Source organism: Microtus oregoni, unplaced genomic scaffold (genome assembly GCF_018167655.1).
Source record: "Microtus oregoni isolate MIOR12 unplaced genomic scaffold, Mior012 000006F_ref0000085, whole genome shotgun sequence".
Lineage (NCBI taxonomy): Eukaryota > Metazoa > Chordata > Mammalia > Rodentia > Cricetidae > Microtus > Microtus oregoni.
The window spans coordinates 45,155,194-45,170,443 of record NW_024543065.1 but is presented as its reverse complement, the minus strand read 5'-3'; the positions used below and the strand labels follow the sequence as shown (position 1 = coordinate 45,170,443).

General features: G+C 39.3%; 1 protein-coding gene across 1 annotated transcript; it reads right to left on the bottom strand.

Annotated features, from left to right (window-relative positions):
- Positions 1–10,539: 10,539 nt before the first annotated feature.
- Positions 10,540–11,520, bottom strand: LOC121449860 (vomeronasal type-1 receptor 4-like). Its single transcript, XM_041654525.1, has one exon. It carries the CDS (start codon positions 11,518–11,520, stop codon positions 10,540–10,542), a length of 981 nt encoding a protein of 326 aa, XP_041510459.1.
- Between the last annotated feature and the right edge of the window lie 3,730 nt (positions 11,521–15,250).

Below are 15,250 nucleotides of genomic sequence, written 5' to 3'. Positions count from 1 at the left end.
TTTTTTGATTCAGTCTATTCGGTGTTCTGTATGCTTCTTGAACCTTCATAGGAATATCTTTCTTTAGGTTGGGTAAGTTTTCTCTTATAATTTTATTAAATATATTTTCTGGATCATTGAGCTGTACTTCTTCTTCTTCTATTCGTATTATTCTTAGGTTTGGTTTTTTTATTGTGTCCCAGATTTCCTGAATGTTTTATAATGAGAATTTGTTGGACTTGCTGTTTTCTTTGATCAGTATGTTTATTTCCTCTATGGTATCTTCAGTGTCTGAGATTCTTTTTTCTATCACTTGTGTTCTATTGGTAATTCTTGTCTCTGTAGTTCCTACTCATTTACCCAGATTTTCCATCTCTAGCCTTCCCTCAGTTTGTGTTTACTTTATTACTTCCATTTCATTCTTCAAGTCTTGAACCATTTCCCTTACCTGTATGATTGCTTTTTCTTGTTTCTCTTGGTTTTCTTGGGTGTCTTTGAGAGATTTTTTCATTTCCTCTACCTTTTTGTTTGTCATCTCTATTTCTTTATGGCAGCTTTTCACCTCCTGTTTAAGATCCTCTATTATTTTCATATAGTTCCATTTAAAGTCGATTTCTTCTATTTCTTCTGGTGTAGGGTGTACATTTCTTCTTGTTTCAGGATCGCTGGATTCTGGTGAAGTCTGGTTGCCTTTCTGGTTGTTGAGGAATTCTTGTATTGTCGCCTGCCCATCTCTTCCTTCAAATGGAGTCAGGAGAGGCCTGGTGTCTTGGTCCAGTCTTTGCTGTGACTTACTCTCTGGGTGTATCTCCTCAGTGTAGAAGCAGGAACTCTTCCTGTGTGGATTGAACTCCTCAGCACTGAAACAGGGATGCCTGGTAACCCAAGGACACTGCAGACAAAAGGGCTAATGTGGGTAGCCAGGCAGGGTCAAGTAGAACACAGGTAACCCTGCAACGCAAGCTGAAGGTGCTCGCAAGCTGAAGGTGCCCGCGCTCCCTTGTGGGGACCTTCAGGCCTCCATGAACATTTCTTTAAGTGTTTCTTAGTCTTTGAGATTCCTCTTGGCTTAGTTTACGAGCTATCCAACCAGCACGGAGATCTGATCTCGGCACCAGGAGAGCCATCATTGGGGTGAGTTTCTGACCCATGTCAGCAGCCCGGGACTTGGAACTCAGAAGTTCCGCATCCCCCTTTATACTTCCTGGGCTTCCTGCAGGGCCTATACTCCCTGCATACTGCCTCTCTCTTCCTGTCCCACCCAGCTTGCATCCAGTACCCTCTCCCCTTCTGCCTCCCTTCCCTCTTCGGGTACATAACATAACCAAGCTCAGCCTGTCTGGTTGCTTGGGCTGAATCCTGAGGGCGGGAGCTCCTTTGTTTCAACAGCCTGCCTGCAACAAGTAAGGTAGGCGCTTTGTTTACAAGCCACCCATTCAGCATGAAGATATATGATCTTAGCACCAGGAGAGCCATCATTGGGGTGAGTTTTTGACCCGCAGCAGCAGCCCGGGACACAGAACTCAGAATTTCCACATCCCCCTCCATAGTTCCTGGGCTTCCAGCGGTGCCTATACTCCTTGCGTACTGCCTTTCTCTTCCTATCCCACACAGCTTGCATCCAGAACCCTCCCCCCTTCTGCCTCTCTTCCCTCTTAGGGCACATAACATCACCCAGCTCAGCCTGTCTGGGCACTAGGGCTGAACCCTGAGGGCAACCAGGCAGCAGGAGCTCCTTTGTTTCAATAGCCTGCCTGCAGCAAGCAAGATAGGTGCTTTGTTGATGAGTTACCCAACCAGCACGGAGATCTGATATCGGCACCAGGAGAGACATCACTGGAGCACCAGGAGAGCCATCACTGGGGAGTGCCATCACTGGGAAGGTACATCAGTAGGCAAGGAGACCTGATCCTGTAAAAGAAGATCCATAGGGGAGCATTAAGGGGAAGAGATGGGAAGGCGCCAATGCAAGAATTCACCCAACAATCTGAAAACAACATGAAAACACCAGAACCCAGCAACATCACTGCAGGAGGACATGAACACCTTAATCAAGAAGAAGTAGAAAAAATTGACTTTATGAAAGTGATTGACGCCCTTAAAAAGCATGTAAAAAATGCCCTTATATAAATGGATGAGAAGTAAAACAGAAAAGTTGAAGAATTGAATAAATCAGTGAATGATACCCTGGGAAACCAAGGAAAAACAATCAAACAGATAATGGAAACAGTTCAAGACTTGAAAACTGAAATGGAGGCAAAGAAGAAAATACAAACAGAGGTTGGCTGTACATGGAAAATCTAGGTAAATGAATACAAACTACAGAAACAAGCATAACCAACAGAATGCAAGAGATAGAAGAAAGAATCTCAGATTCTGAAGATATCATAGAGAAAATAAACGCACTGATCAAAGAAAACAGCAAGTCCAACAAACTTTCATCACAAAACATTCAGGAAATCTGGGACACAATAAAAAGACCACTCATATTTGGTTTCTAGCCATAAATAAAGGACATTGAGCTTATAATTCATGTTCCTAGAGAAGCTAAATAAGGCGAAACCAAAGACAAACACATAGGCATCCTCAGGAATATTAACCTTCATCAGGCGATGAAAGGAGACAGAGACAGAGACCCACACGGGAGCACCGGACAGAAATCTCAAGGTCCAAATCAGGAGCAGAAGGAGACGGAGCACGAGCAAGGAACTCAGGACCACAAGGGGTGCACCCACACACTAAGACAATGGGGATGTTCTATTGGGATCTCACCAAGGCCAGCTGGCCTAGGTCTGAAAAAGCATGGGATAAATCCGGACTAGCTGAACATAGCGGACAATGAGGAATACTGAGAATTCAAGAACAATTGCAGTGGGTTTTTGATCCTACTGCACGTACTGGCTTTGTGGGAGCCTAGGCAGTTTGAATGCTCACCTTACGAGACCTGGATAGAGGTGGGCAGTCCTTGGGCTTCCCACAGGTCAGGGAACCCTGATTGCTCTTCGAGCAGATGAGGGAGGGGGACTTGATCGGGGGGAGGGGGAGGGAAATGGGAAGCGGTTGTGGGGACGAGGCAGAAATCCTTAATAAATAAATAAATTTAAAAAAGAAAAAAAAAGACCAAACCTAAGAATAATAGAAGGAGAATAAGTGCAGCTCAATGATACAGAAAATATATTTAATGAAGTGATGGAAGAAAACTTTCCCAACCTAAAGAAAAATATACCTATGAAGGTTCAAGAAGCATACAGAACACCGAATAGGCTGGATCAAAAAAGAAAAAAACATCTCCTCACCATATAATAATCAAAACACAACGCATACAGAATAAAGAAAGAATATTAAGAGCTTCAAAGGAAAAAGGCCAAGTTACTTATAAAGGTAAACCTACCAGATTTACACCTGACTTCTCCATGGAAACCGTGAAAGCCAGAGGGTCCAGGATAGATGTACTGCAGAAATGAAGAGACCAGGGATGAAAGCCCAGACTACAATACCCAGCCAAGCTTTCGTTCACTATAAATGGAGAAAACAAAATATTCCAGGATAAAAACAAATTTAAACAATAGGTAGCCACAAACCAGCCTGAGAGAAAGGAATAGAAGGAAAATCACTAACCAAGGAGTCCAACAATACCCACAATAACTCAGACATCTAGAGAAACTTCACCAGCACAACTCAGAGAACGGAAACACAAACTCTACTACTAAAAAAGTGACGAGAGTTAACAACCACTGGTCATTAATATCACTTAATGTCAATGGACTCAACTCACCTAAAAAAAGGCACAGGCTAAGGGATTGGATACAAAAACAGGATCCAACATTCTGCTGTTTACAAGAAACACACCTCAACCACAAAGACAGGCACCTACTCAGAGTAAAGGGCTGGGAAAAGGCTTATCAAGCAAATGGACCCAAGAAACAAGCAGGTTTCTAATTTCTAACAAAGTTGATTTCAAACTTGAATCAATCAGAAGAGATGAAGAGAGACATTTTATACTCATAACAGGTACAATTCATCAGGATGAAGTCTCAATCCTGAATATCTATGCCCCTAATATAAAAGCACCCACTTATGTAAAAGAAACATTACTAAAACTCAAGGCAGCCATCAAACCGCACACACTAATAGTAGGAGACTTCAACACTCCTCTCTCACCAATGGACAGGTCAATCAGACAGAAACCTAATAGAGAAATAAGAGAATTAATGGAGGTAATGAATCAAATGGACTTAACAGACATCTATAGAATATTCCACCCAAATAGGAAAGAATATACCTTCTTCTCTGCAGCTCATGGAACCTTCTCAAAAATTGACCACTTACTCGGGAACAAAGCAAACTTCCACAGTTACAAAAAAATATTAGTAACCACCTATATCTTATCAGATCACCATGGATTAAAGTTAGAATTCAAGAACAATGCTATCCCCAGAAAGCCTACAAACTCATGGAAACTGAACAGTAAACTACTGAACCATACCTGAACTAAAGAAGAAATAAAGAAAGAAATTAAAGTCTTTCCTGAATTCAATGAAAATAAAGAAACAACATACTCAAACATATGGGACACTATGAAAGCAGTCCTAAGAGGAAAGTTCATAGCGCTAAGTGCCCACTTAAAAAAAAAAAAAAAAAGAAAGCACACGTTGGAAACTTAATAGCCCACCTGAAAGCTCTAGAAAAAAAGCAGACTCACCCAGGAGGAATAGAAGACTGGAAATAACCAAACTGAGGGCTGAAATCAACAAAATAGAAATGCAGAAGACAATCCAAAGAATCAATCAAACAAAAAGCTGGTTCCTGGAGAAAATCAACAAGATTGATAAACCCCTATCCAAACTAATGAAATGGCACAGAGAGAATATGCAAATTAATAAGATCAGAAATGAAAAGGGGGACATAACCACAGACACAGAGGAAATTCAGAGAATCATTAGATCTTACTACAAAAGCCTATATGCCACAAAACTGGAAAATGTAAAAGAAATGGACACATTTTAGATAAATACCATATAGCAAAGTTAAACCAGGACCAGGTGAACAATCTAAATAGACCTGTGAGTCGCGAAGAATTAGAAGCTGTTATCAAAAACCTCAGTTCCAAAAAAAGTCCAGGACAAGATGGTTTAAATGCGAAATTCTACCAGATCTTCCAAGAAGACATAAAACCTATACTCCTTAATGTATTTCACAATATAGAAACAAAAGAGTCATTGCCAAATTCCTTTTATGAAGCTACAGTTACTCTGATACACAAATCACACAAAGACTCAACCAAGAAAGAGAATTACAGGCCAATCTCACTCATGAACATCGACGCAAAAATCCTCAACAAAATACTGGCAAACCGAATCCAAGAACACATTGGAAAAATTATCCATTATGAGCAAGTAGGCTTAATCTCAGAGATACAGGACTGGTTCAACATACAAAAATCTATCAATGTAATCCATCATATAAATAAACTGAAAGAAAAAACCACATGATCATTACAGTAGATGCTGAAAAAGCATTTGACAAAATTCAACATCCCGTTATGATAAAACTCTTGGAGAGATTAGGGATACAAGGGTCATACCTAAATATAATAAAAGCTATTTACTGCAAGCCAACAGCTAACATAAATTAATTGGAGAGAAATTCAAAGACATCCAACTAAAATCAGGAACACGACAAGGCTGTCCACTCTCTCCATACATCTTCAATATAGTGATTAAAGTTTTAGCAATAGCAAGAAGACAGCATAAGGGGATCAAGGGGAATCAAATTGGAAAGTAGAAGTTAACCTTCGTTATTTGCAGATGATATGATAGTGTACATAAGTGACCCCAACAACTCCACCAAAGAACTACTACAGCTGATAAACACCTTTAGTAATGTGGCAGGATACAAGATCAATTCCAAAAAATCAGTCGCCCTCTTATACACAAAGGATATGGAAGCAGAGAGGGAAATCAGAGAAGCATCACCTTTCACGATAACCACAAACAGCATAAAATATCTTGGGGTAACTCTACCCAAGGAAGTGAAAGATGTATTTGACAAGAACTTTAAGGCATTGAAGAAAGAAATTGAAGAGGATACCAAAAAATGGAAGGATCTCCCTTGCTCTTGGATTGGGAGGATCAACATATTAAAAATGGCAATTCTACAAAAGGCAATTTATAGATTCAATGCAATCCCCATCAAGGTCCCATCAAAATTCTTCTCAGATCTTGAGAGGACAATAATCAACTTTATATGGAAAAACAAAAAACCCAGGATAGCCAAAACAATCCTATACAATAAAGGAACTTCTGGAGGCATTATCATCCCTGATTTCGACTCTATTACAGAGTTTCAGTAATGAAAAAAGCATGATACTGGCATGAAAACAGAGAAGTCGACCAATGGAATCATATAGAAGACCCAGTTTTTAACCCAAAAACCTATAAACACCTCATTTTCTATAAAGGAGCTAAAAGTATACAATGGAAGAAAGAAAGCGTCTTCAACAAATGGTGCTGGCACAACTGATGTCAACCTGTAGAAGAATGAACATAGACCCATATCTATCACCGTGCACAAAACTCAAGTCCCAATGGATCAAAGTCCTCAATATCAATCTGAACACACTGAACCTGAGAGAAGAGAAAGTGGGAAGTACCCTACAACATATGGGCGCAGGAGATCGCTTCCTATGTATAACCCCAGAAGCACAGACATTAAGGGCAACATTGAATAAATGGGACCTACTAAAACTGAGAAGCTTCTGTAAAGCAAAAGACACTGTCACTAAGACAAAAAGGCAACCCAATGACTGAGAGAATATCTTCACCAACCCCGCAACAGACAAAGGTCTGATCTCCAAGATGTATAAAGAACTCAAGAACCTAGACTTTAAAATGCTAATTAACCCAATTATAAAATGGGGCACTGAACTGAACAGAGAATTCTCAACAGAAGAAGTTCAAATGGCCAAAAGACACTTAACGTCAAGCTCAACCTCCTTAGTGATCTGGGAAATTCAAATCAAAACAACTTTGAGATATCATCTTACACCTGTCAGAATGGCTAAAGTCAAAAACACCAATGATAGCTTTGCTGGATAGGTAGTGGAGGAAGGGGTACTCTCATCCATTGCTGGTGGTAATGCAAACATGTGCAACCACTTTGGAAATCAGTGTGGCGGTTTCTCAGGAAATTCGGGATCAACCTACCCCTGGACCCAACAATACCACTCTTGGGAATATACCCAAGAGATGCCCTATCATCTACAAAAGAATTTTTTCAACTATGTTCATAGCAGCATTATTTGTAATACCTAGAACCTGGAAACAACCTAGATGTCCTTCAATGGAAGAATGGATGAAGAAAGTCTGGAATATATACACATTAGAGTACTACTCTGCGGTAAAAAACAATGACTTCTCGAATTTTGCATGCAAATGAATGGAAATAGAAAATACTATCCTGACTGAGGTAACCCAGACCCAAAAAGATGAACATGGGATAAACTCACTCATATTTGCTTTCTAGCCATAAAGAAAGGTCACTGAAGTTCCCCCCATTCTCCCCTTCTCCCTTTTCTCTCCCCATCTCCCCTTACCCCCATCCCACCCCACCCCCAAGATCCCAATTTTCTCCCCAGCAATTTTGTCTACTTCCCATAGCCAAGAGGACAACTATATGCTTTTCCTTTGATTCACCTTATTACTTAGCTTCTTTGGGATCACCAATTGTAGACTCCATGACCATTGTCATGGAGGATTGGGATAAAGGAAGGTTAGATAGTGGAGTATGGAAGCACAATTCTTAGTTAAGGGACCCACCTTAGGGCTGGCAAGAGACTTGAACCTAGAGTGGCTCCCAGATGCCCAAGCCGAGGTCCCCAGTTAGTTCCCTGGGCAGGTGAGGATAGGGAACCTGAAATGGCCCTATCCTATGGCAATACTGACGAATATCTTGCATATCATCATAGAACCTTCATCTGGTGATGGATGGAGATAGAGACAGAGACCCACATTGGAGCACTGGACTGAGCTCCCAAGGTCCCAATGAGGAGAAGGAGGGAGAACATGAGCAAAGAAGTCGGGACCACGAAGGGAGCACCCACCCACTGAGACAGTGGAGCTGATCTATTGGGAGCTCACCAAGGCCAGCTGGACTGTGACTGAAAAAGCATGGGATAAAACTGGACTCTCTGAGCATGGCGAACAATGAAGGCTGATGAGAACCCAAGGACAATGGCACGGGGTTTTGAACCTACGTAATGTGCTGGCTTTGTGGGAGCCTAGCCAGTTTGGATGTTCACCTTCCTAGATATTGAAGGAGGGGGGAGGACCTTGGACTTTCCACAGGCCAGGGAACCCTGATTGCTCTTCGGACCTGAGAGGGAGAGAGACAGGAGTGGGGGGGAGGGAATTGGGAGGCTGGGAGGAGGCAGAAATTTTTTTTTTTTTTGGTTTGTCGAGACAGGGTTTCTCTGTGGTTTTGGAGCCTGTCCTGGAACTAGCTCTTGTAGACCATGCTGGCCTCAAAATATTTTTTTGAATAATAAATAAAAATGAAAAAAAGAATCCTCTGTAGTGAATTCTAAATATACATTATATGCATATGTGTATATATATATATGTATATATATATTTAATTTCATGTTAGATGTTGGATAAATTCCATATATATAATTTACTTTTGTTATGTCTAGGTTCTTGAGTTCTTTATATATTTTAAATATTAGCCCTCTATTGATGAAAATAGTGTTCTGTCCTGTATGATGAATATTTGGACTTGGTGGTGGTGTTCTTTGTTGTTTAGATACTTTTTGAATTCATGAGGTCCCATTTATTGTTGCACCTGCTAAATCATTGTACTGTTTAGAGTATTGCCTCCAAACGTGATGCATATAATGCTCTTCCCTACTTTCTCTTTTATCAGGTTCAGTGTTTAGTTTTATGTTGAGGTTTTGATATATTCAGGCTTGAGATTTGTGCAGGGTAAAAAATATGGATCAATTTGTATTCTTTTTCTTTCTGATCCTTGTAGATCAATAGCATTCATTGATACATTCCCCTTTTTTCCAGAGCACATTTCTGGCTAATTTATCAAAACCATTTTTTAAAAATTCTTCTCTTGTGCATTACACTCTCAGGGTAGTTTCCCTCTTTCTATTCTTCTATGTTTCCTTGTACTGATTCTTTGGTTTCATGGGTGTCTGTATCAATGTGTGCTGGATGCTGTGAGCATCTGTCACATGGGGAACGTTGCTGTATTGCAGCTATTTGTTGTTATGTTCTTTCACTGATTCTGACTGTGCACTCAGCAATTTACTATTCAAAACCAAAGAAGGACAGTTGTGGTTCATTCCCCCATACAAAACACAGACATAAACTTGAAGTAAAATATAAATTCACAGGAAAAAGGGAATTGTGAATTGATGAGTTAAACTTTCACAGTAAATATTATATACTTCATGAACAGAGAGGAGAGGTTGATAAAAGAACTGGGACATTTGACTGAGGCTGGAAGTACAGTTCCTGTGGGCGGTGATGTGCTGCTAGTCCAGAGGTCTTGGAAGCCCCAGTGCTTCATTCTGTTATTTCAAGTGAGATATTGGCCATATTCCATCCCTTCAGAGCAGGTCAGTGTTTTCCTTCAGCTAGTTTTGGCAGTTAATGGTCAATACTAAAACAAATATTAAAATAAACTCTTGATGGTGCACCCCCAAAGAAACATTGAAGCACAACAGTAAGCTTTAATATTCTTTGAATTATGTATCTTTATTTTTTCAGATCACTCTTTAGGGCATTCCAATTTTGAATTTTGGGTTCATAGATTTACCATGTCACTCAAATACAAAACTTTTCCTTCCCAAGACCTTGCATAACAAAGTATGTGCTACTTACTAATCCACTTTTAGTCTTCCATCTGTCATTTAACTTAAATTAATAATCTGATTCTTACCTAAGTAACTGTCTACAGTGTTTAGCATTTTCTATAAAGTTTCTCTAATTCAACTCTAAAAATTTTCATTTGAAAGCTTATCAACCTCTGACTTTTAAAAAAGGAATGATGTCCCATGTGTAATCTTTACAGTGTTGTGAATATATTTTAGAATTTAGAAACACAACATCTATTGAGTCTACATTCCTTTCAGTGACGAACCCTTGCGTGTCTTCATTACCATTCTCAAGCTGTTCTGAACATTTTCATCTTTTTAAACTTGCTCTCTTTTGCTGACATCCACCAACACTAACTTTGCAATTTAGGACACAGATCTGTATGCACACCTGCAATGGTTAATTTTGGATGTAACCTGGAATGCTGATTGACATCCCATTCTCACAGAAGCTGACTTAAGTTACCATAATTCACATATCCCTACAGCTTAATTATCTCACCCACTGTGACTTTATTTATGGAAATAATGATTGGTAATTGTTTCAGTACTTATATAACACAGTGTGAATTGCCTATGTCCCAGGCAAACATGCAAACAATGTTTAGATGAAATTTTGTAGCTATACTGCACGTCATGTGAAGGTTCATGTTGACATTATATACCCAAATAGAACTTCATAGAGAAATGGAAAAAGGTATGAAGATGCCACAGATTTTAGATTTCTGGGCATCTGTAGGATAGATTACTGTCTGGAAAGAACAGGTACAGCAAATCCTGAAAAGTGAAGTGTAGTGTCTGATGAGCAGAAAGGGACAGAATGCTGGGAAGCATGCTGACATAGCCACACCAGTGTAGGACAACCACTTAGTGACTACATCTTGTAAAGACAGATAAGCTGTAAAGACAATAGAGACTATATAGAAGAGAACAAAACAGCTCACTAGAATGAGGATGCTTTGGGTTGCTCTGGTCTCAGGAGATGACTTAGAAGACAGGGAACTGTGGATATGCTGGACCCTTTCCTTGTGGTTGAATAGGATAAACACCATGTAGCTACTGGCCCACATCATCATTCCCAAAAAGATGAAATCATTGAATATATGCAGAATTATATTAACTGTGATGATTTTTCTTCCAGGATTCATAACAACACAGTATCCAAGATCTATTATCCCAGTAATATTTTGTTGACCCTTTATATCAGTTGTATACCAAGGAATGAAGATATATAACAATATCTGGATGGTCCAGCACAGGCCCAGGGAAGGACCAATGATCCTGGGAGCTTTGACTTTGAACTGTGCCCACATGGAATTACTGGGACTGATAGTGATGGCCTGAAAGACACTCATCAGGGATGTGGAGCCAAGGGATACTCCTCTGGCAACTCTATGAAAATATAAGGTAAGGCTACATGATGCATAATCTAGATAGTGAGTCTGACTAAAAGCAGCTATTGTCTGAGGGATTCCTTTGCAGAGAACAATGAAGTTGGCTGTGGTTAAGTGTTTGACAAGCAGGTCTGTGGGCTTCTTTGTCCTGTTTCCACAGAAGTCAGCAACGATTAAACAAAAAAGCAAGGCTGAGTTCCCCAATATTCCCAATACAGTCTGGGACAGAAAGAAGAATCCTAGAGCCACATCTCCAGAGGCCATTCTGTCATGGTTCTGTGCCACAGTTATCAGTTTTTGAGGGTAGTTTTGAAACAAGTTCGATGATTTTCTTCTTAGCAACTCAAGCAGTATACTGCATAGACAATATCATCTCATGTTCATAAGTAATAGTAAAAGTTTTTTCTGTCTATAAAGCATTTGTTAGATCTTAATGAATACCTATAGTTTGAATTTCAGATAATTAACTGGGAAATTGTTGTAAAGTTAAACATTATATTGTCGTTAATAACTATTACCATTTTCCAAGTGCTTTAGAATTAATTGATGCCTTAACATTCAAAAGTTCACTTGTGATAGGGTCTACTGATCAAGATACATTTAGTTGAGTGCAGACACATGGCAATTTTCCAGTGACCCAACAACTAGCAAGAGACTTACCAGAAAGGAAACTGCATGATTCCACAGAAAATACTATCAATACAATAGAATCAATGAAACAAAGAGGTGGTTCTTTGAGAAAATCAACAAGATTGACAAACCCCTATCCAAACTAATCAAAAGGCAGAGAGAGAACACGCATATTAACAAGATCAGAAATTAAACGGGGGACATAACAACAGACACTGAGGAAATTGAGAGAATCATTAGATCTTACAAAAAAAAAGCCTATATGCCACAAAGTTGGAAAATGTAAAAGAAATGGACTTGCTTTTAGATAAATACCATATACCAAAATTGAATCAAGACCAGATAAACAATCTAAATAGACTTTATGTCATGAGGAAATAGAAGCTGTCATAAAAAACTTCTCAACTAAAAATAGCCTAAAACCAGATGGTTTTAATGCAGAATTTTACCAGAACTTTCAAAAAGAACTGATACCAACTCCTTAATGTGTTTCACATTATGGAAACATAAGAGTCATTGTCAAACTCTTTTTATGAAGCTACAGTAACCCTGATACCGAAACCACACAAAGACTCAACCAAGATAGAAAATTACAGGCCAGTCTCACTCATGAACATCGATGCAAAAATCCTCAATAAAATACTGGCAAACCGAATCCAAGAACACATCAAAAAATTGTCCATTATGATCAAGTAGGCTTAATCCCAGAGATGCAGGGCTGTTTCAACATATGAAAATCTATCAATGTAATCCATTATATAAATAAACTGAAAGAAAAAACCATATGATTATGATGGAGGAAGGTCATTGGTTAAATAAAAAGAAACTGCTTGGCCCTCATTGGTTAGAAGATAGGTGGGAGGAGTAAACAGAACAGAAGGCTGGGAGGAAGAGGAAGTGAGCTCAGACTCCACAGCTCTCCTCTCAGGAGCAGACACCTCAGAGAGAGAGACGCCATGCTCTCAGCTCCCAGGCAGATGAAGCTCCGACCCAGGATGGACATAGGCTAAAATCTTCCCGGTAAGCACACCTAGGGGCGCTACACAAATGATTAGAAATGGGCTAAATTAATATGTGAGAATTAGCCTAGAAGAGGCTAGATAGAAATCGGCCAAGCAGTGATTAAATGAATACAGTTTGTGTGTTGTTATTTCGGGCATAAGCTAGCCAGGCAGCCAGGGTGCTGGGGACACAGCCCCACCGCCCTTATTACTACATGATTATTTCATTAGATACAGAAAAAGCATTTGACAAAGTTCAACACCCCTTTATGATGAATGTCCTGGAGAGGTTAGGGATACAAGGACAATATCTAAATATAATAAAAGCAATATACAGCAAGCCAACAGGTAATATCAAATTAAATGGAGAGAAACTCAAAGATATACCACTAAATCATGAATAAGACAAGGCTGTCCACTCTCTACATACTTCTTCAATATAGTGCTTGAAGTGCACTATGGATAGAGAAGCAGAGAGGGAAATCAGAGAAACATCACCTTTCAGAATAGCCACAAATAGCGTAAAGAATCCTGGGGTAACGCTCACCATGGAAGTAAAAGATCTATTTGAGAAGAACTTTAAGTTAAGTCTTTGAAGAAAGAAATTGAATAGGATACCAGTAAATGGAAGGATCTCCCATGCCCTTGGATGGATATAATGCACATAGTAAAAATGGCAATTCTACCAAAAGCAATCTATAGATTCAATGCAATTTCCATCAAAATTCCAACAAAATTCTTCACAAACCTTGAGAGAACAATAATCAACTTTATATGGAAAAACAAAAAACCCGGGATAGCCAAAACAATCCTATACAATAAAAGTACTTCAGGAGGCATTAGCATCCCTGACTTCAAACTCTATTACAGAGCTACAATAATAAAACCAGCTTTGTATTGGCATAAAAAAGAGATATTGACCAATGAAATAGAATCAAAGACCCGGATATTAACCCACAAACCTATGAACACCTGATTTTCAACAAAGGAGCTAAAGGTATACAGTGGAAGAAAGAAAGCATCTTCAACAAATGGTGCTGGCATAACTGGATGTCAACCTGTAGAAGAATGAAAATAGACTCATTTCTATACCATGCACAAAACTCAAATCCAAATGGATTAAAGACTACAATATAAATATGACCACACTGAACCTGATAGAAGAGAAAGTGGGATGTAGTCTGCAACACATGGGCACAGGAGACCACTTCCTTCGTAGAACCCCAGGAGCACAGACAATAAGAACAATAATGAATAAATGGGAACTCCTGAAACTGAGAGGCTTCTGTAATGCAAAGGACAGTCATTAAGACAAAAAGGCAACCTACTGAATGGGAGAAGATCTTCAAAAACCCTATATCAGACAAAGGTCTGATCTCCAAAATATATAAAGAACTCAAGAAACTAGACGTTAAAACTCTAATTAACCTAATTTTAAAAATGGGGTATGGAACTGAACAGAGAATTCTCAACAGAAGAATTTCAAAGGACCAAAAGATACGTATGGACATGTTCAACTTCCTTAGCTATCAGGGAAAATCTAAACAATTTCAAGATAACATCTTACATCTGTCATAATGGCTAAAATAAAAAACACCAATTATAGCTTATGCTGGAGAGGATGTGGAGTAAGGGGAACACTCATTCATTGCTGGTGGGAATGCAAGCTTGTGCAGCCACTTTGGAAATCAGTATGACAGTTTCTCAGTAAACTGGTAGTCAACCTACTTCAGGATCCAGCAATTCCACTCTTGGGAATATAACCAAGAGATGCCCTATCATACTACAAAAGCATTTGTTCAACTATGTTCCTAGCAGCACTATTTGTAATAGCCAGAACCTGGAAACAACCTAGTTGTCCCTCAGTAGAAGAATGGATAAAGCAGTTGTGGCACATATGCACATTAGAGTTCTACTCAGCAGAAAAAGACAATGACATCTTGAATTTTCCATGCAAATGGATGGAAATAGAAAACACTTTACTGAGTGAGATAACCCAGACCCAAAAAGAGGAATCTGGCATATATTCACTTATAAGTAGATTCTATCCATAAACAAAGGACATTGAGTCTATAATTCATGATCCTAGAGAAGCTAAATAAGAAGGTGAACCCAAAGAAAAACATATATTTATCCTCCTATGTATTGGAAGTAAACAGGATTGCAGGGCAAAAGTTGGGAGCAGAAGCATCAAAGTGGGTTAGGGGAAGGAAATATGGGGAGAGAGAGGGGAGAACAGGAGAATTGGGGAGAGCTCAGAGGAATGGGAATGTTGAGATGGAGGAAGTGATGGGGGAGAGTCTTCTGTTTTGTGTTAATTTCATTGGTTAAATAAAGAGACTGCCTTGGCCCTGATAGGACAG